At 35.9% G+C, this 27,645-nt stretch overlaps 1 protein-coding gene across 1 annotated transcript in view; it reads left to right on the top strand.

The window, feature by feature from the left end:
- The first annotated feature begins 7,623 nt into the window (after positions 1 to 7,623).
- The window catches only part of LOC142347866 (uncharacterized), a 41,516-nt gene continuing 21,494 nt past the window's right edge, over positions 7,624 to 27,645 (top strand). The window contains exons 1-2 of the mRNA XM_075399007.1: positions 7,624 to 8,588; positions 9,036 to 9,286. Of these exons, the coding sequence (XP_075255122.1) occupies positions 8,327 to 8,588; positions 9,036 to 9,286 (513 nt within the window). The 5' untranslated portion in view covers positions 7,624 to 8,326. The remainder of the gene's footprint in view (positions 8,589 to 9,035; positions 9,287 to 27,645) is intronic.

Below are 27,645 nucleotides of genomic sequence, written 5' to 3'. Positions count from 1 at the left end.
CATCCATCGTTGTCGGATGGTGTACACGGTCCTTTTATAATTTTTTTTTCTTGAATCCCTTTGGATTTCTCTACAAGCGCGTTTACCTTAGACTGGTCGCAGACGGTTAATGTATTCAAACCATTATTCTCCGCAAACCATTCATTTGGTCAACAAAAAGGAAATCAGTTTCAAGAAAAGTGTCAAAAACCCTACAACAAAGAAGCTCAACCTACTCGATGACACCTTAAAGAGCTTAGAGCAATCAATTGGACTAGATATGATTTGCTTCATTAGCAATTGACATGCTAAATTGCCTGTCAGATTCATTTGATCTTCTAAAACCTTTGAATTCAAATAGTCTACTGCAATTATTGCGTCACAAATTGTTTGGTTTGACCTTATCTGATGATATAAGCGGTCCCTTCAATGCTTCCGTTGCCGAGAATTTCAACACTTTCTCTTTCGCCAGTTTGAATTATTCTTATACTAATATTTTTATACTTGAAGAATTCTTGACTCTCTCAATAAAGCATCTGTCTCCGACAAATTAAACTCCTACGTGGGTTACGTTGTGCCTTTTGCGACATATGCTTCTCAGGCATGGATGCCAAATAAAACGAACATGCAATAACTGGAGAGGGTCCAAAAAATTGCAACTAAATGGATTCTGGGTAGCACTGACCCATGCAAAACAAGACTGACGAAAATAAAACTACTGCCCCTGTGCATGTACATTGAGTTGCATGATTTATTGTATATTTTAGCATTGCAAAAAGGAGATTACGACGTAGACATCAGCCTAGAGAGTGAACATTCAAATGTTGAAGAAACTACTACACAAGTACTTAGGGGAGAGTTCAAAACCGACAAAAACCGCTTAGCTAAAACTGAAAACAACTTTTTTCACCGGACCAAAACACTTCAAGTCTGGTACCCTTCGAAGACTGACATGAAATCAATCGAGAAGATCCAGCAAAAGGCAACAAAGTGGATATGCGGTGGAAACGACGAATACCATTAAAGACTCGAAACGCTGAAAATACTCCCACTCTCCATGTACATGGAAATGCACGATGTCCTCTATCTCCTCTCAATCCTAGAAGGCAATTACTACGTCCCCGAAGACAAACTGCCAAAGCGAAAAGAAAACGAAACAAGACAAAAGCAGGAATTTGAACTCCCCAAACACCGACTACATAAATCAGACGAAAATTTTTTCTTCAGAGCCACAAAGCTATTCAACATCATCAGTAGGACAACGGAGAAGCCAATGACGAAGAAACTTCTGACAGAGATGTACCAAAACTATTTCCACAGAAGCTACAACGAACTCGACAGCTGCACCTGGAGACTTCTATGCAACTGTGGAATCTGCAATCCAATGAAAAAACTCGTGCCAAACGAAAACTGAAGGGTTCCACACCCGAGGGCTCCGACCCTAAAGACTCTCCTACTACTACTAATACTACTACTACAATCAAAAGATCAGAAAAAACGAAAGCTATGGCCAATACCTCAACAAAGACATGCTACTGAAAATTTACTGGAATTTCTTCAACAGATTCTTCACACCAGACAATAAATGCACGTGGAGGATTCTTTGCAGATGCGGAAGCTATAACCCCATGAGCAAACTAATAACCGACTGAATATTTTGACTGCATCAACAGGGTGAAAACCCTGCATCTAACCCTAAACCCTAATCTACTACTACTATTGTTCATTGAACTAGGTGTTCCTCTGCTCTCAAGTTTTTGTGCACAGAATTAATCTCTACTCTGTTGATTCCACTGGTCTCTTTTTTAGTGCAAACGGGTGTCTATCCCAAACTTTGGAAATATCATATTCAACCCTTGTTGAAGTCTGGCGCAAAAACGGTTTTGTCCAACTGCGGACCAATCAGATTACTCCCAAAACCTTTGCTTGTTTTTGAAAGACTTCACTTCACCTTTATCTCTAACAAGGTGAAAACCGTCTCAGCCCCTGTCAATGTGGTTTTCAATCGAATAAAAGTAGTTTTGCGGCTACTTGACTTAGTGGAAAATGTGAAACATTTTGTTTCTGAGGTCGACTTCATTTATATACATGGATTATGCCAAAGCTTTCGTTAAGTTCGTTAAGGCGCGCTTCCCCGTTTTACTATCAGAATTGTGTAGCTTTGGTCTGGATTCATTGATATTTGAACCCATCGACTCCTACATCGGCAATCGTCAACGACGTGTTAACATTTGTTGACATCTGTCCAAGCCTGCTTGGGTTGCAAATGTTGTCCCACAGGGATCCGTCTTGGGACCGTTACTGTTTCTTCTCTTCGTCTATGATAGCCTGCTATCTTTCTCGTCCCAATACCCTGGCTATAAGCATACGACCTGAAAATATTATTCCTTTAACTGAATTTAAAAAAGGACTGAACTCTATTCTCCCTCTGGAATACAAATGGCATGATGGCTAACCTCAGTAAAACCAAATTTTTACGTTTGTCAGGTGAGGTTACTGTTGAATAGGATGATGAGTTTGTCAAGAACGTCAAAACGCATAAAAGTCTTGGTCTGCACATCAGCTCTAACTTGTCTTGGTTAAATCTAAACTATACTCTGAATAAAGCTCGACCATCATTTTTTTTCTGAGATCAGCTATTCCCTGTTCTACCCCTTCTAACATAAAGCACAAAATTTAAAGTTCTTTTAAATTTTTAACAAGCTTCAATGTGAAAACCTATTGGAATATTAGAAAAATAGGAAAATGTAAATAGATAATCAATACATGTTACTGTATAGTGAACCAAAATGTATGACATGCTCATAAATTACATATTAAACACATAATTCGAAATTTTCACAAACAAATAGGAGAACAAAAAGAGATGGTTACTAATAGTAAACCAGATTTTAACAATATACAGAAAGCATCATAAATAATGATGGGAATCATCATGGAATTTCATTTTGTCGGGACACGTCAAGGAATGTTTGTTCATGACGGGATTCGTCAAGCAGGTAAACCTGTTATCTGTTAGTTTAACTCACAGGGACCCGTGCGGTAGAAAATAACTATGAGAAAATCCCAAGGAGATTAACGAAAAGGGGTAAAAATAACCTAAGATTAATTAACCATTGATAGGACTGAAACCAAAGAACATATTCAAAAACTAAACCTCACACAATCAAGCTGCCTCTCTTTAATTGCTTTACATCTCTCATCTTCACAAAACTTCTAATATTTACAAGCAATAGATCTAATTTTGTATTAAACTGATTGTACATTTACATCTGCTCAATTAAATTCAAGTCTGAGCTTGGAAAATTTTTCTCAGTAACTCCGAGGTTTAAAGTGCTTAAGAATAACACCCAACCCAAACCGTAACCGTAGACAGTGCACGGATATTACACTGGCGACAGAGATGGGATTCGAACCCACGCACGGACTTAGATTATTTCAACACGGACTTAAAGCACAATCATCAGTGGCATGAATTGCTGATTTTTGAATACTTGGATAATGAAGTGAAACAAATCTGGCATGTGGCCTGGGAAATAACCATCAGTTTGATGACTATTTTTTTGGATCTAAAATCATATTTGGTTTGGTACGCATATTTCTGTCAATCGATATGCTACGCAGTGGTACCAATCCTGTAATTGCACTGCAACCCATTAACCCAATGGGGGAACTAGGTTATTTTCATCATCTAAAACAACGTACAAAAGAACAAAAATTGACAAGAAAAAGGATAGTTGAACGGTGTGATGGTGAAACAAACATCGTAGTTATACAAGCAAAAAAAGGCAAAATCTGTACCAGATATGGCAGAAATTGAGATTGATTCATTGGACTAATTTACGTGTATGATATGTAGGAATGGCAGAACCAAAAATCGGTGATTATTGCTACTATCTACCCGAGTTCTTCGAGGTCAGGTCGATAGTCAGGCACCAAGTGTATCGGATTGTTGGAGTAATCTCAAACAAAAGGTACGTGGTGCCCCTGAGGCGGCTGCAACCACCCAATATAGTGGATAGAGCCGCAATTAGCGTTGGGGAGTTAAGTGAGATGCAACACAAAATCGAGGAACAACAAAAAAAAGTCAACAGCGAAATGCAGGGATTAGCCGGGGCTTGGCTCGAAGAGGAGCTCCGGCAGTTAAAACTTGAAAGTCAAAGATTAGGTGATCAATTGCTGGAAACCAAACGGCAATTCGAATACGCTGGAAATCAGCGGGAGTACTGCAGGAGGCAGGTAGAAACAATGAAGAAAGAGTTGGAGGAGGTTACAATTGTAGCCGAAACAAAAACAAGGGAATGTATCGCTCTGGTGAACGAGCGGGAGTGCTTAGCTCGGGAGTTGTAGAATGCCGAGATAGACAATAGTAAGCTAAGGAGTAGAGTAAAAACAGAGCAAACCTCAAAGAAGGTCATACAGAGGAGGCTGGAGGCGATCAAAGCGCAGAGCCCGTTCAGTCAACCTCCAAAATTTTATGAACTTCTATTCCTGCCACAGGGGCCACAACCAGTACTATTCAGAAATATTTCAAAACGTTGGCAATGCTCTGTCATCCGGACAAGGGTGGTCGTGAGGACATGTTCAAAATCATTCTTCAAGCAAAGAAAATTATGGAAGACGAGGAGGCCCGTAATATTTATGACAAGTACGGGATTGAAAAAGCACAAGAATATTTGAACTCGAAATTGGACATTTGAAACTGTTGCAGTAGGGAGGCAGTATAGTGAACCATAATGTATGACATGCTCATAAATTACATATTAAACGAATAATTCGAAATTTTTACAAACAAATAGGAGAACAAAAAGAGATGGTTACTAATAGTAAACCGGATTTTAACAATATAGAGAAAGCATCATAAATAATGCTGGGAATCATCATGGAATTTCATCTTGTCGGGACACGTCAAGGAATGTTTGTTCATGACGGGATTCGTCAAGCAGGTAAACCTGTTATCTGTTAGTTTAACTAACAGGGACCCGTGCGGTAGAAAATAACTATGAGAAAATCCCAAGGAGATTAACGAAAAGGGGTAAAAATAACCTAAGATTAATTAACCATTGATAGGACTGAAACCAAAGAACATATTCAAAAACTAAACCTTACACAATTGAGCTGCCTCTCTTTAATTGCTTTACATCTCTCATCTTCACAAAACTTCTAATATTTACAAGCAATAGATCTAATTTTGTATTAAACTGACTGTACATTTACATCTGCTCAATTAAATTCAAGTCTGAGCTTGGGAAATTTTCCTCAGTAACTCCGAGGTTTAAAGTGCTTAAGAATAACACCCAACCCAAACCGTAACCGTAGACAGTGCACGGATATTACAACTGTATCTATGCTTATTTGAAATTTTATAACTTAACATGTTTTAGATCCTGACGATGCAAGTTATTGCTTAAACTTTCGGTTAATTAAACAATTTTATATCGACTTTTAACTCTTTTTAGCTATAAAATACAATCTGTACAAGTGTTGTACTTTCTGTGTTACTGTGTAGCTCTCAAGTTTGGTAGGCTGACCCTGCGGAAGACTTCCAGGAGCAGTGCTTTGCATGGATTTTTGGTGGAAGCCTGTCTTATGCTGAAAATTTTGAAAATTACCAAAAAGCTGCCTATCAGCTTCCATATTGAATACTGTTCCTCCACTTAATTGCTGGTACATATATTTTTGATTATTGAAAGTTTGTTCTGTTTGAGCATCACACCAGAGCAAATTCGAGGAGAAGATCATCAAATCCTTTAAAATACCTACATGGACCAACTGCAGATGACTAGTTCTTTGCTAAAGCTATAGACATGCATTCCATTATCGAACTAGAGGATGACCGCAGCAAGTCAAATTCAAAGACTTTTTGTCGAAAAAGATCTTTGATATAAACAACACATACACTTACCGCATTTGTTGTACATGAAATGTTTGCAGATAATCTATAAGTATAGTTTGACTCGGTTATGTATGTTGTTTATATTAAAGCTTGGATCTCCCCAAGAGGACTAAATCTTATCTCTTTCTCTGTCTCACTCTAACGTCCTGTCGTCAAATGTCGAGAATCCCCTACAAAAATAATAACAGCGCAACAATAATTTAAGTTTTTTTGAGAAGTTATGTTACTTTAGCAGTTGCCTCCTCACTTCCAAAGTAACCCCCACCTGTGTCCCCAACGCCCCTCATATGTTCTCATTCAATATTTACATGACAGTGTAGGAAGTCACCGTTTTCTCCTTCATGACAGTCCATGAAGGAGAAAACGGCGTTTGAACAAAAATTTGATTTCGCTCATGTTTTTTGTTCACATGCGGCAATTTCACTTTGATTTTTACTGTTTTCGAATTTTTGGATTGGATTTTTCAAACGGTTTTTCCAATCCATTCATAGTACGTTCTATGTCTAGTTTTCTGTTTAGTCAATGAAAATTGTTTGAATTGTACGCCAGGACTTGTCCTGCTATGTTTTTAATAGCTGCACAGCGATAGCTGGGGCTAATATTGGCCTTCTCTTGGTTTTTTTATTTCGTGGTCAAGATGTTTGTTACGACCATATGACGGCACAATCACTTCAAATCTGCTTTTTGTTCATGCAATTTCAACTGAAGTGCGTGCATGACCTTAGTTTTTGCTCTTAGTGGAGAGAGTTTTCTGTTCATTCGCGTAATTAAATTTTTGGTCACACAACACTCATAAATGACTTCCTCACTTTGAAATTGACTTTTACTTTAATTCAAAGAGATAAGGTCAAATGGGTGTGTGTCACTCTAAGTGAAGGTTATTTAAGATCAGCTAATAGAGGTAGCAAAACTTAATACAAATTTTTAATCAAAATACTACGTATCAGCCTTCAATGAAAAGACGAATTTATTTGGTCTGTCTTTTTTACTGTTTTTTTTAGACTGCAGATCAACAAAGATATTGCGACTATTTTCTGGCAATCTGCCAGATGTTTTTATTTGTCGTCTGTATGGATGATTCTTACGACCTGAGTGCTTGCAATTGACTTTTTCAATGATTTCAGTTATTTATACTGCTCTGCATTTATAATTTGTGCGCGTGACGTCATTTCTGCTTTTAGGTTAATTGCGTGACTTACTCAAAAAAATGACTTCTGAACTCACTTATGGAGCTTTAAATTTTATGAACATTTACTAGTTAAAGATCAATAGTGTGCACTTAAGTAGTGCCAAACTTACATGCCCTAATTCTTGAGTATTGGTCTTGATTTTTTGATGTCCAATATCAATTCTGAAAACGCTCTTTAAGGGGTTTCTCTGTCGACTGTATGTGTCATAAAATTGACAGTCCGAATCTAACCTAAAAAGTCTAGTGGTCTCTGTTAAAGGACTGGTGGTCGAGCTGTCTATCTTGCTTCTTTAAGTGTTTCAATTCATGGAAGGCCACAAGCGTCTATCGCGGCTATTTTCCGGCAATCTGCCGGCTATGTTTTTCTTATGGTTTCTTAGTGTTGGCTTAATGTTTAAGTTAGTTCGAAGGTTGGGACTGTTTTGGACTCTCCAGGCTATGTTTTTAATACTGATTAATGGTTATTATAAAATGTGGTCATCAGTAAAAGTTGGCTGATCTGATGAACAATATTTAGTTAGTTTGTACGTATTTCATAAATTCACTAGTAATATAAGCTCCGCCTGTCAATGATTCGCAAACCAATATTTCAGATTACATAAATGACATTAAATATTTGACGGTATGGTTGAATGACGCAATGTATGACGGTATGGTTGAATGCCATTGTGCTTGCGATTCCACTTCTTATCATAACCGGAAACTTGACTCATCAGGTTTAAATTCAACGCGGAGAGCTAGAATTGGATAATAACCTACACTAATACGCTGTTCTTTGGAAAGTTAAGGCAAATCCACGGTAGACTAAACATTTGAAAAACGCTTGACCAACGTATTAGAATCATTGATGCTAAATATACTATACGTTTATGTGGAAATTTTATGGAGGTGAATCTCATGAGATCTAACTGAGATAGCTCACAGAATCAGGCGGTCCTTTTGTTTACCAAAAAGACTCGAATGTCAATAAACAGACGCCTTTAACTTGTAAACTAAAGTATTGATTTTCACAGCTAAAAGTGCCAATTACGATAACAACTCGGAAACCCTTGCTGTGAATAGGGGAAATATTTGAGTGTCAGAATAGTCGCGACTGTTTTGGCTTTCGAATTCAATGTTTTTGCTGTCCGGAAAAACAGCTGGATTCGACCGTGTAAATACTACTTTCATGCTGATTGAATAGCAAATATTACGATTTAGCATTTGACCAAATTTTGTGACCAAAAGTCCAAAAGCGATTCGATATTTTGATACTGCTAGAAATGAAATTTCAACTGCTTATTCTTTATTTTGTGTTCTTCCTGGGGGAATTACGTGTCAACTGTTCATCACAAATCGAACATTCCAAGTATCATGAACGTGAAAAAGAATCATTCTCTAATTCAGATGACATTCAGCTATCAAGCATATCACTTAGCGAGGAGACGGAACGGGCAAAGCTTGTAGTCAAATCAGGCGCCTCCATTTTTGAATCGGAAACTACTTGTTCTGATGATGGTGCGAAAGGTGAAAATAGCTGTTCAGGTAAAGTTTCTGCTTTGTATCAGAGATTGAAAACTGAAAAGTTTATAAATAATTACAAATAAGAAAAGCTAGTCAGAGTCAACATCTATATATTTACAGTGGAGAATGGAATTGCAATGATTATTTGTAAGTATATAATATATTGAGTTTTGTATTAGGGGGAAAATGTTTAAGAGAGCATCTTTGAAAGGTAATCGTGCAAAATTAGGTTAAGATATGAGTGAGATGTGAAGTATTCAAATACAAAGGGCCTTTAGCCGAGCCTTATTTGTTACGTTGTTGTAGTGAAAATTAGTCATGGGAGGGGTGAATACGATGACTGAGAGAGGGTGAAGTATAAAAATAAATTGATTGAAGCAGGAAATTATTTACAACTTGACGTATTTGTTCAATTAAGTTAGAAAAACGTTGGTTTTATTTAGATTTTTCATTTGGATTTTCATTTAGATTTACCCGAGCAGCCTTCTATCAAGCGGAAAAAGCTAACATCCAACTCAGAGACCGAGTCCTACAGTGCATTTGCGTGGCTGCATGCACAGATCGACGACGACAAAGACGGGGAACTTGATCCAAGAGAGACGGGTGACTTCTTAGCCGAGGAGCTGCAGGCGGGAAGTGGAGCTCAACAGAAACACGAATCATTCCACAGCAAACATGACTCACTTATTAGTTTACAGGAGTTGTGGGATAACTGGAAGGTAATAATTGATTTTTATTCGAAATAGGAATATTTGATTGCGCTCGGTCCAAGGTGCAGTTTATAATGTTCACACATTATACTAACGACGTCTGTAATAGCCGCGAAGCGATAGCGGCTATTATTAAGGTCATCGTGTTTTTTTTACAATCCAAGAATTGGTTTGTATTGGGGCTCTCTTTTTATTACGACTCGAAGAGGAGTATTTGTGGAGCGTCTTTTTTATCGATAATTTTGTGGAGTGTATTTAAAACAGGATGCAAATGTCAATACGCTTATGAAAACTAAGCGTTTAGATCAAACGGCTGAAAGAATTGAAGAGCAGAGTGATTTTGGTTCTTATCGCGTTTTTGAGAGAGCGCGAAAGTAGGTGTAAATAAAATTTTGCTAAGCGAGCGAAAAATTTTGGTCGAGTGCGGCTTTTTGAAGCAGCCTTTTTGAATTTTCTTGCTTTTTTGGGTAAAGTGGTTTTTCTGAACCATATTTACAAGCTACTGTACGATTGGGAGCCTTTTTGACCATTTCAATCATATATGAGTGTTTAAAATGCAATCTTGAGCTATTTTAGTAATTTCGCCGTTTTCGACGCTTTTTTTAACGGTTTTGTTGTATTCTTTTTCATATTTTCTATAACTGGTGTTACATAATTGGTTGAAATTAGTTATATGTTTGTTTTCGTGGCCTTTTGACAGCACGATTTCGGTTTAAGTTTGTTTCAACAAACCTAAATAGGCTAAATCTAAAGATTTTTTTGCTTAATTTTTCTGTTTTTTTTTGCCTTATTCTTCCTCTTCTTCTGACTTTCAGAATATTTTTTTTCATATTTAACTGTTAATTTAGAGTTGTTGACAGGTTTATGGTATTTTTAGTGCGCACAGTTAAAGGTTTGATAGCACATCTTTTAAACATAAATTACTGGAGTTTTTGTAAATTTTTGGTCATGCTCACCTTTAATGTGTTTTACAGTGAGTTTGGGTTTCACTTAGGTGCTCCTTAAATCAGCTGGAAGTGTTTCGCAAGGTCTGTTGGGAATAGTTTATGGGGAATTTGCAGTTTTTAGAGAAGTTTTTTAAAAAAAAATTGACAGATTTATTAGGTTTTGTTCTTCAACTATTTCTTTTTGCTAGATTTTTCTTCTTTTTCGAGATTTATCGTTTATATTTATCCTACCGTTTGATAGTCAATTGTTGAGCTAAATTATTCTATACAAGGCATCCGATCTTGTACAATGCTTCTGGAAATGCAACTTGTAAAAGTTTTCCAAGAAAAATTTTTCTTTGGTTTTGCCCCAATAATTTGTTTTTTTTTTCCTCCCGTTTTCATTTCAAATGGAATTGTATGTTAAAGTTACTAGTAGTACCAGATAGTGGTTGTCTAGTGTTATTTTTTTCTCGAGTCGATTCCGGAGTCTTCCGGTTTGTTTTTTATAAGATGTTTTCTTACAATTTTCACGACTTCGATCTTTCAAAATGGGATGAACAGATAAGGACCAGCTGGCATTAAGGTTCATTAAGAACCCCTAGGTAGTTTTAGTAATCATTAAGTGCTTAGAGTGCTGAAGCTGCTAGGAAGGCCTATATTTTAGATTAAAAGATCATTTTTAGGAGTTCTGTGCTCAAAATAGTGCTTTTTTTCATTTTTTGTAGTTTTTCGGTGTTTTTGTTTGGCAAGCCTTAAATTTACCTTTGTTAAAACTGATTAAGTTTTTTGAAAGATTTTATTACCTTTTATGGCCATTTTATAAGCTTTGTTTTAGTACTGCAAAAATGAGCACGAAAAATGAACTAATTTTTGCTATTTTTTTTTGAATTTTTGTTAAATTTGTCCTTTTTGAGTTTCGCCAGCCTCAAGTGCTCACCTCCTCTGGGCCTTGATTAAAGGTTACATCATATTTTATTGTGGTAATAGAATGGTTTTTAAGTTTTTATTATCACGAATTTTATCAATTTTTTTGATAAATTTTTTGATAAACTTGTTCTGATAAACCTATTAATTAGTCTCCAAGTGCACCCGGAAGGCTATTTAATACTGTTTCAGCTCTTGATTGTTGTTGTTTACTGTGGTACCAGAGGAAGGACTTTGTTTGGGTAGCCCCACTTACCGGGGATGTAAGATTCCTGCGGACGAATTTACAGGAGAATTATCTACGATTCCATATTTGGTATCAAGCATCTGCGAGAGACTTCTCCGCATCTGCTTGATTGACTCGATTCCCTACATTTTTGGCCATACTAAATGTTTTTCCTGAGTGAAACATTTGATGTGAGTGTTCTCCACATTTATGTGACCAATTAGTCTAGGCCTCTATCGGCCGCTTACCTTGTTCCTTCTTCTCCCAAGTTACGATGGTGACCCCGCCGCCACCTCCCGAACCTCTCTGCAATATTTGTAACGAGCCTTGCAATGTACTAGTGAGTGTTTTGTGTCAAATGTAAGAAAACATATGTCCAGTTTGGTTGTCTGGGAATTTCAAGTACCGCAAATATCAAAGGAATGATCTACTGGCCATGAACTGGTTGTACTCCTTGCAGAACCATCTGAGCTTGACAGAATTACGGCCGTTGAGACAGGGCTCGATTGTGTTGTTTCTCTGATCCGCGAGGTGACAGTACTACGCAATGAGATAGTATTGATAAAGAAACAGGATTTCCATTTTCTAAAAGCTGCAAAAAGTGAACCCGCGAGGTATCGAAACGACAGCTCATCCAGTTATCAGAGTGCCACATTATACTAAAAGAGAAAGACAGATTAATTGGAATTTGGAACTGTACAGAGAAAAGTGAGATCAACTAAGGAGGTAAAAACGGGAACGAACACCAATCCAGCAGTCATCAATGATGTCAAAACCCCCCGATGCGTCGTCATTTATATGTAGGTCGATTGAGTTAGAACATAACAGCATCACAAATGGAGGAGTACTGTGCAGAAAATAACGTTGAACTACTTCCTTTTCGCCAAATTTTGAAGTCAGAAGCTCACCTGAAAGCTTTCCATTGTGTAGTTAACTTTGATGAGGAGAAAGTTGAGTTGCCTGATTTCTGGCCTGAAAACGTTACTGTGTCAAGATTTTACCTGAATGAAGCCTCACGTGATTGGTTAAAAACATTGGATCAAGATTGACCACAAGCCAGTCCTTAATTTAAACAAAGGACGAAACAAAGATCTACAAAACTAAGCACTTGTTTACAATGTACGCTCTGTCAGGAACAAAATGAAAGATGTAAATGACCTCTTAGAAGTAAATGAAATTATTTTTGGAGTATTTATAGAATCGTGGATTACGAACAACTCAGATGACAGTTTTATTTTAAAGCAGTGTTGTACCTCAGGCTTTCTTTTCTATAGTGCACAAAGGGTTAAATAAAAGAAGAGGTGGAGTTTGCCTCTTTTACAGATGTGATCTCCATTTGGAAAATTTTGAAAAGTGCCTCTGAATTTTTGGAATGCTGTTATGCCTCTTTAACTGTTTGGGCTACCACTTTAGTAATAGCTGTTTATCGACCACCTGGATTAAGTGTTATATCTTTCATTGATCACTTTACTGTTCTTTTTGAAGAAAAATGCTGCAATTCGACAAGACTGATCTCCTGGGTGATGTTAACGTTTCACTGAATGTAAACAACGATGCTTCGAAAAGGTGGAACTGATTTTTGGAAGATTTCGGCCTGACTCCGTACGTCTGCGAGACAGCGCATAGAAGTGGTGGGATTCTTGACCATATTATTGCATCGAACAATATTTCAATCAATGTTAAATCGAATAGCTTCATTACTTCTTCGGACATTTCGTTTATTTGCTTCTCGCTCAGCATTGTTAAACAACGCAAATCTCAACACCAGTTTATGTATAGAAACGGGAAGAAATTTGGCTCTGATGGTTATTGAAGCCGTGCTTAAAGTTTGATTTTGCCGCACATATTGATGAAGCAGGGGATATTTATCTAAGGTTTGAGGAGAATATTTTGGATTTCGTTCTACCACTCAAAATAAAAAAAATTACTAAACATCAACGCCCATGTTTTCGATAACGAGCTTTTAAGTTCGAAGCGAAAGAAGAAAAAAGCAGAGCGTAAATATAGGAAGTCAAAAACAGCTGTACTAAAATCTGAATATGAAAATTTTAATCATGTTTTTTGAACAATTAGAAGTGTAGGTTATACATTGAGAATGCGTTGATGGAAAATTAGCCTTAAAAAGTTTGCCACCTTAAGATTGCTTCTTGGTCAACATGTAGAGCAGCTTCCGAAGTATGAAAAAAACAGCTTTCAAACGAGACTTCAACGATTTATATCTAAAGTGGAAACTATTATTGCATCGATTCCCACTGCGATAGCTCCTGAAATTCTAAAAGCTTAAGTTAACTTAATGAGTTTGTTCTCAGAGTTGTCGATAAGTCAGTTTAAATTGATGATTTTGAATGCTGATATGCCTCTTTAACTGTTGGGGCTACCACTTTAGTAATAGCTGTTTATCGACCACCTGGATTAAGTGTTATATCTTTCATTGATCACTTTACTGTTCTTTTTGAAGAAAAATGCTGCAATTCGACAAGACTGTTCTCCTGGGTGATGTTAACGTTTCACTGAATGTAAACAACGATGCATCGAAAAGGTGGAACTGATTTTTGGAAGATTTCGGCCTGACTCAGTACGTCTGCGAGACAGCGCATAGAAGTGGTGGGATTCTTGACCATATTATTGCATCGAACAATATTTCAATCAATGTTAAATCGAATAGCTTCATTACTTCTTCGGACATTTCGTTTATTTGCTTCTCGCTCAGCATTGTTAAACAACGCAAATCTCAACAACAGTTTATGTATAGAAACGGGAAGAAATTTGGCTCTGATGGTTATTGAAGCCGTGCTTAAAGTTTGATTTTGCCGCACATATTGATGAAGCATGGGATATTTATCTAAGGTTTGAGGAGAATATTTTGGATTTCGTTCTACCACTCAAAATAAAAAAAATTACTAAACATCAACGCCCATGTTTTCGACAACGAGCTTTTAAGTTCGAAGCGAAAGAAGAAAAAAGCAGAGCGTAAATATAGGAAGTCAAAAACAGCTGTACTAAAATCTGAATATGAAAATTTTAATCATGTTTTTTGAACAATTAGAAGCGTAGATTATACATTGAGAATGCGTTGATGGAAAATTAGCCTTAAAAAGTTTGCCACCTTAAGATTGCTTCTTGGTCAACATGTAGAGCAGCTTCCGAAGTATGAAAAAAACAGCTTTCAAACGAGACTTCAACGATTTATATCTAAAGTGGAAACTATTATTGCATCGATTCCCACTGCGATAGCTCCTGAAATTCTAAAAGCTTAAGTTAACTCAATGAGTTTGTTCTCAGAGTTGTCGATAAGTCAGTTTAAATTGATGATTTTGAATGCTGATATGCCTCTTTAACTGTTGGGGCTACCACTTTAGTAATAGCTGTTTATCGACCACCTGGATTAAGTGTTATATCTTTCATTAATCACTTTACTGTTCTTTTTGAAGAAAAAATGCTGCAATTCGACAAGACTGTTCTCCTGGGTGATGTTAACGTTTCACTGAATGTAAACAACGATGCATCGAAAAGGTGGAACTGATTTTTGGAAGATTTCGGCCTGACTCAGTACGTCTGCGAGACAGCGCATAGAAGTGGTGGGATTCTTGACCATATTATCGCATCGAACAATATTTCAATCAATGTTAAATCGAATAGCTTCATTACTTCTTCGGACATTTCGTTTATTTGCTTCTCGCTCAGCATTGTTAAACAACGCAAATCTCAAAACCAGTTTATGTATAGAAACGGGAAGAAGTTTGGCTCTGATGGTTATTGAAGCCGTGCTTAAAGTTTGATTTTGCCGTACATTTTGATGAAGCATGGGATATGTATCTAAGGTTTGAGGAGAATATTTTGGATTTCGTTCTACCACTCAACATAAAAAATTTACTAAACATCAACGCCCATTTTTTCGACAACGAGCTTTTGAGTTTGAAGCGAGAGAAGAGAAAAGCAGAGCGTAAATATAGGAAGTCAAAAACAGCTCTAAAATCTGAATATGAAAATTTTACCAATGTTTTTTGAAAAATTAGAAGCGTAGATTATACATTGAGAATGCGTTGATGGAAAATTACCCTTAAAAAGTTTGCCACCTTAAGATTGCTTCTTGGTCAACATGTAGAGCAGCTTCCGAAGTATGAAAATAAAAAACAGCTTTCAAACGAGACTTCAACGATTTATATCTAAAGTGGAAACTATTATTGCATCGATTCCCACTGCGATAGCTCCTGAAATTATAAAAGCTTAAGTTAACTCAATGAGTTCGTTCTCAGAGTTGTCGATAAGTCAGTTTAAATTGATGATTTTGAATGCTGATATGCCTCTTTAACTGTTGGGGCTGCCACTTTAGTAATAGCTGTTTATCGACCACCTGGATTAAGTGTTATATCTTTCATTGATCACTTTACTGTTCTTTTTGAAGAAAAAATGCTGCAATTCGACAAGACTGTTCTCCTGGGTGATGTTAACGTTTCACTGAATGTAAACAACGATGCATCGAAAAAGTGGAACTGATTTTTGGAAGATTTCGGCCTGACTCAGTACGTCTGCGAGACAGCGCATAGAAGTGGTGGGATTCTTGACCATATTATTGCATCGAACAATATTTCAATCAATGTTAAATCGAATAGCTTCATTACTTCTTCGGACATTTCGTTTATTTGCTTCTCGCTCAGCATTGTTAAACAACGCAAATCTCAAAACCAGTTTATGTATAGAAACGGGAAGAAGTTTGGCTCTGATGGTTATTGAAGCCGTGCTTAAAGTTTGATTTTTCCGCACATTATGATGAAGCATGGGATATGTATCTAAGGTTTGAGAATATTTTGGATTTCGTTCTACCACTCAAAATAAAAAAATTTACTAAACATCAACGCCCATTTTTTCGACAACGAGCTTTTGAGTTTGAAGCGAAAGAAGAGAAAAGCAGAGCGTAAATATAGGAAGTCAAAAACAGCTGTACTAAAATCTGAATATGAAAATTTTACCCATGTTTTTTGAAAAATTAGAAGCGTAGATTATACATTGATAATGCGTTGATAGAAAATTAGCCTTAAAAAGTTTGCCACCTTAAGATTGCTTCTTGGTCAACATGTAGAGCAGCTTCCGAAGTAAGAAAAAAAAAACAGCTTTCAAACGAGACTTCAACGATTTATATCTAAAGTGGAAACTATTATTGCATCGATTCCCACTGCGATAGCTCCTGAAATTCTAAAAGCTTAAGTTAACTCAATGAGTTCGTTCTCAGAGTTGTCGATAAGTCAGCTTAAATTGATGATTTTGGCGTCGTCAAAGTTTGATTTTGCCGCAAGTATTGATGAAGCATGGGATATGTATCTCAGGTTTGAGGAGAATATTTTGGATTTCGTTCTACCACTCAAATTAAAAAAATTTACTAATCATCAATGACCATTTTTTGACAACAAGCTTTTGAGTTTGAAACGAAAGAAGAGAAAAGCAGAGCGTAAATATAGGAAGTCAAAATCAGCGCTACTAAAGTCTGAATATGAAAATGTTACCCATATTTGTTTTGAAAAATTCTTAGAAGCGTAGATTATAAATTGAGAATGCATTGATGGAAAATTAGCCGTAAAAAGTTTGCCACCTTAAAATTGCTTCTTGGGCAAGATGTAAAACAGCTCCCGAAGAATGAAAATAAAAACCAGCTTACGAACGACTTCAACGATTTATATCTAAAGTGGAAACCTTTTATTGCATCGATTTCCACTGCGATAGCTCCTGAAATTCTAAAAGCTTAAGTTAACTCAATGAGTTCGTTCTCAGAGTTGTCGATAAGTCAGTTTAAATTGATGCTTTTGGCGTCGTCAAAGTTTGATTTTGCCGCAAGTATTGATGAAGCATGGGATATGCATCTAAGGTTTGAGGAGAATATTTTGAATTCCGTTTTACCACTCAGAATAAAGATATTTACTAAACATCAATGACCATTTTTTCACAACAAGCTTTTGAGTTTGAAACGAAAGAAGAGAAAAGCAGAGCGTAAATATAGGAAGTCAAAATCAGCTCTAGATTATACATTGAGCGTAGATTATACATTGAGAATGCATTGATGGAAAATTAGCCGTAAAGAGTGCCACCTTAAAATTGCTTGTTGGGCAAGATATAAAGCGGCTCCCGAAGTATGGAAATAAAAAATAGCTTGCAAACGTTTTCAAGAATTTATATCTAAAGTGGAAACTATTATTGCATCGATTTCCACTGCGATAGCCCCTGAAATTCTAAAAGCTTAAGTTAACTCAATGAGTTCGTTCTCAGAGTTGTCGATAAGTCAGTTTAAATTGATGATTTTGGCGTCGTCAAAGTTTGATTTTGCCGCAAGTATTGATGAAGAATGAAATATGCATCTAAGGTTTGAGAATATTTTTAATTCCGTTCTACCACCCAAATTAATGACATTTACTAAACATCAATGACCATTTTTTGACAACAAGCTTTTGAGTTTGAAACGAAAGAAGAGAAAAACAGAGCGTAAATATAGGAAGTCAAAATCAGCTTTACTAAAATCTAAGTATGAAAATGTTACCCATTTTGAAAAACTCTTAGAAGCGTAGATTATACATTGAGAATGCGTTGATGGAAAATTAGCCCTAAAAAGTTTGCCACCTTAAAATTGCTTCTTGGGCAAGATGTAAAACAGCTCCCGAAGTATGAAAATAAAAAACCGTTTACAAACGACTTCAACGATTTATATCTAAAGTGGAAACTTATTATTGCATCGATTTCCACTGCGATAGCTCCTGAAATTCTAAAAGCTCAAGTTAACTCAATGAGTTCGTTCGCAGAGTTGTTGATAAGTCAATTTAAATTATTGATTTTGGCGTGGTCAAAGTTTGATTTTGCCGCAAGTATTGATGAAGCATGGGATATGCATCTAAGGTTTGAGGAGAATATTTTGAATTCCGTTTTACCACTCAGAATAAAGATATTTACTAAACATCAATGACCATTTTTTTACAACAAGCTTTTGAGTTTGAAACGAAAGAAGAGAAAAGCAGAGCGTAAATATAGGAAGTCAAAATCAGCTCTAGAATATACATTGAGCGTAGATTATACATTGAGAATGCATTGATGGAAAATTAGCCGTAAAGAGTTTGCCACCTTAAAATTGCTTGTTGGGCAAGATATAAAGCGGCTCCCGAAGTATGGAAATAAAAAATAGCTTGCAAACGTTTTCAAGAATTTATATCTAAAGTGGAAACTATTATTGCATCGATTTCCACTGCGATTGCCCCTGAAATTCTAAAAGCTTAAGTTAACTCAATGAGTTCGTTCTCAGAGTTGTCGATAAGTCAGTTTAAATTGATGATTTTGGCGTCGTCAAAGTTTGATTTTGCCGCAAGTATTGATGAAGAATGAAATATGCATCTAAGGTTTGAGAATATTTTTAATTCCGTTCTACCACCCAAATTAATGACATTTACTAAACATCAATGACCATTTTTTGACAACAAGCTTTTGAGTTTGAAACGAAAGAAGAGAAAAACAGAGCGTAAATATAGGAAGTCAAAATCAGCTTTACTAAAATCTGAGTATGAAAATGTTACCCATTTGTATTTTGAAAAACTTTTAGAAGCGTAGATTATACATTGAGAATGCGTTGATGGAAAATTAGCCCTAAAAAGTTTGCCACCTTAAAATTGCTTCTTGGGCAATATGTAAAACAGCTCCCGAAGTATGAAAATAAAAAACAGCTTACAAACGACTTCAACGATTTATATCTAAAGTGGAAACTTATTATTGCATCGATTTCCACTGCGATAGCTCCTGAAATTCTAAAAGCTCAAGTTAACTCAATGAGTTCGTTCGCAGAGTTGTCGATAAGTCAATTTAAATTATTGATTTTGGCGTCGTCAAACAGTACATCTCCACTGGACATCTTTCCTACACATGTTGTAAAGTCATTTCCAGATTATTTTTTTCTTGACCTCCTCAAACTTAATCTTTCGCTGAAGGCGGGATGTTTTTCCCAGTCCTTAAAATGGCCATTGTTAAACCCCGCTAGAAGAAAGAAATTTATGATGGAGATTTTCAAATTATCGACCTATCTCAAACCTAAGTTACGTTTCAAAACTATTAGAACGGGCGGTTTCTATGCAATTGCGTTAAGACCTTGAGTCTAATTAGTAAATACCAAAGTGCCTACAGGAATTTTTTTTACAGGAACAGCCCTCGTTAATGTCTTGCTCCTCAATTTAGATAAGACAAAAAGCACTTTTTGACATTGGACTTGATCTATCAGCTGCCTTCGACACTCCCGATCATGAATTACATCTTTCGATTCTTGAAACAAGTTTGGGTTTCAAAGATAAAGTGGTTAGCTTTTTAAATAGTTATCTGAGTTGTAGATCTCAAAAACTTGATTGATGCTGAGGTTTCGATGCCAAGAACTATTAAAGCGGGTGTTCCTCATGGGTATGTTCTTGATCCCGTTCTCTTTTCATGCTATCTTGTTCCTCTTGAAGTTCTGTTTGAACGTCTTGATGTCAATTATCATTTTTATGCCGCTGACACTGTTATCTATTTTGTTTACCATGCTTCGATAAATCAGGGGGCTTTTGATTTGATACTTAGGACTCTGCAAAAGTAGTTCAGTGGTGCTAAACTGATTAAACTCGACTAAATTGAGTACATTTTTATTAGTATAAAGAAGATTAAATAGCGATATTGAACTTCCAGCAGACGTCATTTTTTCCAATAATGTTCCTTTGTTGGGCTTCAACTTAGATTCTAGACTTTCATATACGAAACAAGTTAGTTCTGTGTGTTGTAGATGTTTTTATTCCCTGCGAAAAATGTATTCTATCAGAGATACAACCGACAGAAGGTCGTTGATTGAGTTAGTTCGGGTCATGAGTCTCTCGCGACTAGATTACTGCAACTCACTGTACTATGGACTGCCTGTGTATACTATACAGAAATTAAAGCGTATAATGAACTCAATATGTCTCATTTTTAGGCTGTCACCTGGTTCACCAACGGCAAATTATATGAAAGAGATTCATTGGCTACCCATGGAACGTGTCCTCTACAAAATTTTACTTTTCGGTCATCGTTTGGTTCACCATCCTTGGAAAATTCCCGTGAATCTTGGCGCATTAGTTTTTGGAAATGATAAGGTTACTAGATGCCAATATGCATACAATCTGAAGGTTCCTAATGTCAGGACTGCATTTGGGCGGCGAATATCATTCAGTTTTTCTGTTCCTTTTGAATGGAATAAGTTGCCGTTTGAGATGAAACTAATACCCCATGAGTTTGATTATCGGAAGAAACTGAAAACTTTTTAATTTAATCTCTGATTTTGAAAGCACTTTTGGGTATTAAATGGTGCGTAAAACTATGATATTAATACTAATAATAATAACTTCCTTTTTTCAAATTTTGGATTTTTATTTCTATTTCCTTTCATTTCCATTTCATTCTATTATTTTCCCAAATGGCGACTGAACCTCCTCTAAGCTTTGGTCTTTTGTTACGGCGTAGTTGCTAGGGATAATGGATTTTTTTCAATATTTTAATGTCTTCAATTTTTGCATTTTTTTATATAATTGGAAAACTTTTCAAATTTTTTTAAATTATTATGTTCCTGGTTTATTGATCTTTGAGATAACGAAAGTTTTTAGTTCTCGAATATGCCTTACTTGATTGCCTCTTGAAACAAAAAAATGGTTCTGAGGAAAATAATATCACATAAAATTTGCAATTGTTTTGAAATTGTTTGATTTTTTTTATCATTTATAGTTTATAGATTTTACGGGCCTACGAAACTTTTTAGGTCTTGCAGATGCGTTACCTGAGGGATTCCAGAGACGAAAGTTGGCTGGGAACGTTGAATAATTGAGAAATAAATTGAAAGCTCTTGATTATACATTGAGCGTAGATTATACATTGAGAATGCATTGATGGAAAATTAGCCGTAAAAAGTTTGCCACCTTAAAATTGCTTGTTGGGCAAAATATAAAGAAGCTCCCGAAGTATGGAAATAAAAAATAGCTTGCAAACGATTTCAAGAATTTATATCTAAAGTGGAAACTATTATTGCATCGATTTCCACTGCGATAGCCCCTGAAATTCTAAAAGCTTAAGTTAACTCAATGAGTTCGTTCTCAGAGTTGTCGATAAGTCAGTTTAAATTGATGATTTTGGCGTCGTCAAAGTTTGATTTTGCCGCAAGTATTGATGAAGAATGAAATATGCATCTAAGGTTTGAGGAGAATATTTTTAATTCCGTTCTACCACCCAAAATAATGACATTTACTAAACATCAATGACCATTTTTTGACAACAAGCTTTTGAGTTTGAAACGAAAGAAGAGAAAAACAGAGCGTAAATATAGTGAGTCAAAATCAGCTTTACTAAAATCTGAATATGAAAATGTTACCCATATGTATTTTGAAAAACTCTTAGAAGCGTAGATTATACATTGAGAATGCGTTGAAGGAAAATTAGCCCTAAAAAGTTTGCCACCTTAAAATTGCTTCTTGGGCAAGATGTAAAACAGCTCTCGAAGTATGAAAATAAAAAACAGCTTACAAACGACTTCAACGATTTATATCTAAAGTGGAAACCTATTATTGCATCGATTTCCACTGCGATAGCTCCTGAAATTCTAAAAGCTCAAGTTAACTCAATGAGTTCGTTCGCAGAGTTGTCGATAAGTCAATTTAAATTATTGATTTTGGCGTCGTCAAACAGTACATCTCCACTGGACATCATTCCGACACATGTTGTAAAGTCATTTCCAGATTATTTTTTTCTCGACCTCCTCAAACTTCTTAATCTTTCGCTGAAGGCGGGATGTTTTTCCCAGTCCTTAAAATGGCCATTGTTAAACCCCGCTAGAAGAAAGCAATTTATGATGGAGATTTTCAAATTATCGACCTATCTTAAACCTAAGTTACGTTTCAAAAGTATTAGAACGGGCGGTTTCTATGCAATTGCGTTAACACCTTGAGTCTAATTAGTAAATACCAAAGTGCCTACTGATATTTTTTTACAGAAACAGCCCTCGTTAATGTCTTGCTCCTCAATTTAGATAAGACAAAAAGCACTTTTTGACATTGGACTTGATCTATCAGCTGCCTTCGACACTTTTTAAATAGTTATCTGAGTTGTAGATCTCAAAAACCTGATTGATGCTGAATATTCGATGCCAAGAACTATTAAAACGGGTGTTCCTCATGGGTCTGTTCTTGATCCCGTTCTCTTTTCATGCTATCTTGTTCCTCTTGAAGTTCAGTTTGAACGTCTTGATGTCAATTATCATTTTTATGCCGCTGACACTTATCTATTTTGTTTACCATGCTTCGATAAATCAGGGGGCTTTTGATTTGATACTTAGGACTCTGCAAAAGTAGTTCAGTGGTGCTAAACTGATTAAACTTGACTAAATTGAGTACATTTTTATTAGTATAAAGAAGTTTAAATAGCGATATTGAACTTCCAGCAGACGTCATTTTTTCCAATAATGTTCCTTTGTTGGGCTTCAACTTAGATTGTAGACTTTCAAATACGAAACAAGTTAGTTCTGTGTGTCGTAGATGTTTTTATTCCCTGCGAAAAATGTATTCTATCAGAGATACAACCGACAGAAGGTCTTTGATTGAGTTAGTTCGGGTCATGAGTCTCTCGCGACTAGATTACTGCAACTCACTGTACTATGGACTGCCTGTGTATACTATACAGAAATTAAAGCGTATAATGAACTCAATATGTTTCATTTTTAGGCTGTCACCTGGTTCACCAACGGCAAATTATTTGAAAGAGATTCATTGGCTACCCATGGAACGTGTCCTCTACAAAATTTTACTTTTTCTTCATCGTTTGGTTCACCATCCTTGGAAAATTCCCGTGAATCTTGGCGCATTAGTTTTTGGAATTGATAAGGTTACTAGATGCCAATATGCATACAATCTGAAGGTTCCTAATGTCAGGACTGCTTTTGGGCGGCGAATATCATTCAATTTTTCTGTTCCTTTTGAATGGAATAAGTTGCCGTTTGAGATGAAACTAATACCCCATGAGTTTGATTATCGGAAGAAACTGAAAACTTTTTAATTTAATCTTTGATTTTGAAAGCACTTTTGGGTATTAAATGGTGCGTAAAACTATGATATTAATACTAATAATAATAACTTCCTTTTTTCAAATTTTGGATTTTTTTTCTATTTCTATTTTCTTTCATTTCCATTTCATTCTATTATTTTCCCAAATGGCGACTGAACCTCCTCTAAGCTTTGGTCTTTTGTTACGGCGTAGTTTCTAGGGATAATGGATTTTTTTTCAATATTTTAATGTCTTCAATTTTTGCATTTTTTTATATAATTGGAAAACTTTTCAAATTTTCTTAAATTATTATGTTCCTGGTTTATTGATCTTTGAGATAACGAAAGTTTTTAGTTCTCGAATATGCCTTACTTGATTGCCTCTTGAAACAAAAAAATGGTTCTGAGGAAAATAATATCACAAATTTTAGCAACATTTCATTAAAATTTGCAATTGTTTTGAAATTGTTTGATTTTTTTTATCATTTATAGTTTATAGATTTTACGGGCCTACGAAACTTTTTAGGTCTTGCAGATGCGTTACCTGAGGGATTCCAGAGACCAAAGTTGGCTGGGAACGTTGAATAATTGAGAAATAAATTGAAATTTTCTTTTTTTTCAAGTATGTCTTTTTTCTCGAATTGGTCTATAACTATTGGCAAATGAACTCTTTTAAGGCTTGTGTGTTTGTGTGTGTGTGTGTGTGTGTGTGTGCGCGTGCGTGTGTGTGTGATAAACAAATAAATGCAGATTATGTGTTTATTTTAATAGATATAGATTTAGCCGTACTAGGGATAGATTTTAAGAGCATGTATATAGATATCATATTTATCTGGGAAACGTCCAATGAAGTCAGTGGGGATAGAATCAAAACTCTCTGTCTGAAAACGGGTAATTACCAGCTTAACTCGATACTATTGGATTGCACTAAGTGAGGCAAGAAATGATAATTTAATTTAAAATGCGTAAGATTGGGAAATGTGTGTGTGTGTGTGTGTGGGTCTGTGTTTGTGAGTTAGTGGGTCAATGGGTATATTCATTTGGATCAAAATGGCCTTCGGTTTAAACGATTCGAGACTTCAGCAATGGTTATTATTTTGTTCAGTTTTTTTGGATTTTTTTTCCCCAACTTTTGTGATTATCTTTTTACTGGCATTGTTCACATTACTCAATTCTTCTGCTCGTCGGGTACAGTTGTTCTAAGTTTTCATTAAATTCTTGGGATTGTATTTCAGGACTTGTCCTGCTATGTTCTCTAATTCGTCGTCTCCATCGATGATTCTTGCGACCATTGACTTTAATTTCAGTGACTTCTTCTGCTTAGCAGTCAAAATTTGTGCGCGTGACGTCATTTGTTCTGCTTTTAGGTCAATTGCGTGACTTACCTCACAAAAAAATGACTATTAAACTCACTTAATGAACTTTAAATTTTATAAACATTTACTAGTTAAAGCCCTAATTCCTGAGTATTAGAGTCTTGAGTTTTTTATTTCGAATTTTAATTTTGAAAAAGATCTATTAGGGCTTCTTCTTTATAGAGCCTATATGTCTCATAAAATGACACAGAATCTAACCGAAATAGACTAGAGGAGGTCTATTAAAGGACTGGTGGTCAATCTGTCTATCTTATTTGTCAATTTGTCTATCTTATTTCTTAAGTTGTTTCATTTCCATGGAAGGCCACAAGCGTCTATCACGGCTATTTTCCGACTATCTGCCGGCTTGTTTGTTGACAATTTTTGACATTTTTGCGGCATCCCTGAAGAACATGTGTTTTATCGGTCCAAAACTCTGTCTAATGTTCAGCTACGAAAAGAAATTTAGGAAGTTCAAGAAATCTAGTAAAGGAAATTGCATATTAGCCACATTTTGGGGCAATTCGCTCCTTTTGATCTTTCTGCTGTTTTTGTGTCAACATTTTTGTGCCTTTTCAATGACCGGAAAGCGATAGCGAGGCTAATGTTTCTCAATGTAGTTTTTACATTTCGAAGAATGAGTTGTATTGAGGGGCTGTCTTCTTACGACTGGAAAAAGCGTTATGTTTCTCAATGTAGTTTTTACATTTCGAAGAATGAGTTGTATTGAGGGGCTGTCTTCTTACGACTGGAAAAAGCGTTATGTTTCTGATAGATGAGAGTAGTAATACTATCTGCCATGTTACTGGAGGGGGGGGGGTCCGGACCCCCCCCCCCCCCCCCCCCCTACAAGAACTCTCACCACCGAAAAACTGATTTTCTCTTAGTGAAAGCAAGTTTTTTGGTTAAGTTTCGCCAGCCTGAGAGCAGTTCTTGGGTTAAGTTGGCTGGCGAAACTTAACCAAAAAACTTGCTTTCACTAAGAGAAAATCAGTTTTTCGGTGGTGAGAGTTCTTGTAGGGGGGGTGTCCAGACCCCCCCGCCCTCCAGTAACATGGCAGATATCCGCTGTTGAAATGTTCGCTGTATATAGAATTAGGTGTTACCTAAGTTTTGAACTCTCACTAAATCTTTTTGGTGAAAACATAAAAAACCTAATATAAGACACCAGAAGCCTAAAATTTTTCAAAGTAATACTATCTGCCATGTTACTGGAGGGGGGGGGGGTCCGGACCCCCCCTACAAGAACTCTCACCACCGAAAAACTGATTTTCTCTTAGTGAAAGCAAGTTTTTTGGTTAAGTTTCGCCAGCCTGAGAGCAGTTCTTGGGTTAAGTTGGCTGGCGAAACTTAACCAAAAAACTTGCTTTCACTAAGAGAAAATCAGTTTTTCGGTGGTGAGAGTTCTTGTAGGGGGGGTGTCCGGACCCCCCGCCCTCCAGTAACATGGCAGATATCCGCTGTTGAAATGTTCGCTGTATATAGAATTAGGTGTTACCTAAGTTTTGAACTCTCACTAAATCTTTTTGGTGAAAACATAAAAAACCTAATATAAGACACCAGAAGCCTAAAATTTTTCAAAAAATTTCAAAAATTTTTTCGAAAATTTTTCAAAGTTTTTCAAAGTCCTAAAATGGTCTGAAATGGATTTTGCGCTATGAAAGAGCACTCAAAAGTGATTTTTTGTTGACTTCATTTTTTTCACCTAAGTAGTATAGGGGTCGAAACATATCAAAATTTCGAATTTTTTGAAAGAAATTTTCAAAATTTTTCAAAGTCCTAAAATGGTCTGAAATGGATTTTGCGCTATAAAAGAGCACTCAAAAGTGATTTTTTGTTGACTTCACTTTATTCACCTATGAAGTATGGGGGGTCGAAACATACAAAAATTTCGTTATTTTTCTGAAAAAAAGTTTCAAAAATTTTTTAAAGCCCTAAAGTGGCATGAAATGGATTTTTCGCAAAGGAGCTTTCAAAAATGATTTTTGTGGACTTCATTTTGTTCAACCAAATAGGACATGAAAAACTCAGTTTTTGAAGTAGTCTGAAAGAAGTCAAAGAGCAGTCAGAAGCAGTTTTTGTTGACAATACTTTTGCAAATGTTCAGTGTGATGTGGAAAGCTTGGCTTTATTTTTTTTATATACATGTGTAACTATGTATATTTCTATCAAAACAAGTACGTATATTTGCTTACATGTGTTCAAAATTGTAATGTTTATGTAGGAATGAACAATTGAAAGAAACGAAAGAATGAGAGTTTTATTTATATAATTATGCGTATTCATGTGTATAATGAAAGTATATATGAAAGTGTATATCTGTTTATAAGTAAATATAACTGTGCTTAAGTTTAGTAATGTTTCTATGAGTATAAGCTGAAGTGTATGTCTGTGGGTAGAAATTGTAAATGTGTGTATATGTCAAGACGTTCTTGGTTTTATGTGTGTATGTTTTTCTATATCTATACAGTGAAATGTATGTATATATGTCTGAATGTGTTTATGTATTTATGTATTTATATGTTTGCAATCCGATGAGAGAGAGAGAGATAGAGAGAGGGAGAGAGATAGAGAGAGGGGGGAGATAAGTTCCTGGAGGGCAATTTAATTGCCTTGAAGAATGTTGTTATTTGTCTCCACGATCCAATAATATTAAATCTTGTACACGGATTTTGACCTTCAGCGTAGCTAAACTCTGTCCCATTAAGCATTGGCAAGCAAAATGTCAAACTAAGACGACAACAAATTTTTGATGTTCTGAGCATGCTTTGTTGAAAACTGAATTTTCTACACCTATCTAGCTACCATATTAAAAACTATCAAGATTTTTTACGAAAAAAAAATTCATGCTCTTTGTCTTTTAATCCTAGGCAAGAAAATGATAAAA

This window comes from Convolutriloba macropyga, chromosome 10 (genome assembly GCF_964194025.1).
Source record: "Convolutriloba macropyga chromosome 10, txConMacr16.3, whole genome shotgun sequence".
Taxonomy (NCBI): domain Eukaryota; kingdom Metazoa; phylum Xenacoelomorpha; order Acoela; family Convolutidae; genus Convolutriloba; species Convolutriloba macropyga.
Note: the sequence above shows the minus strand (reverse complement) of the source record. Positions and strands in the feature narration are given on the sequence as shown.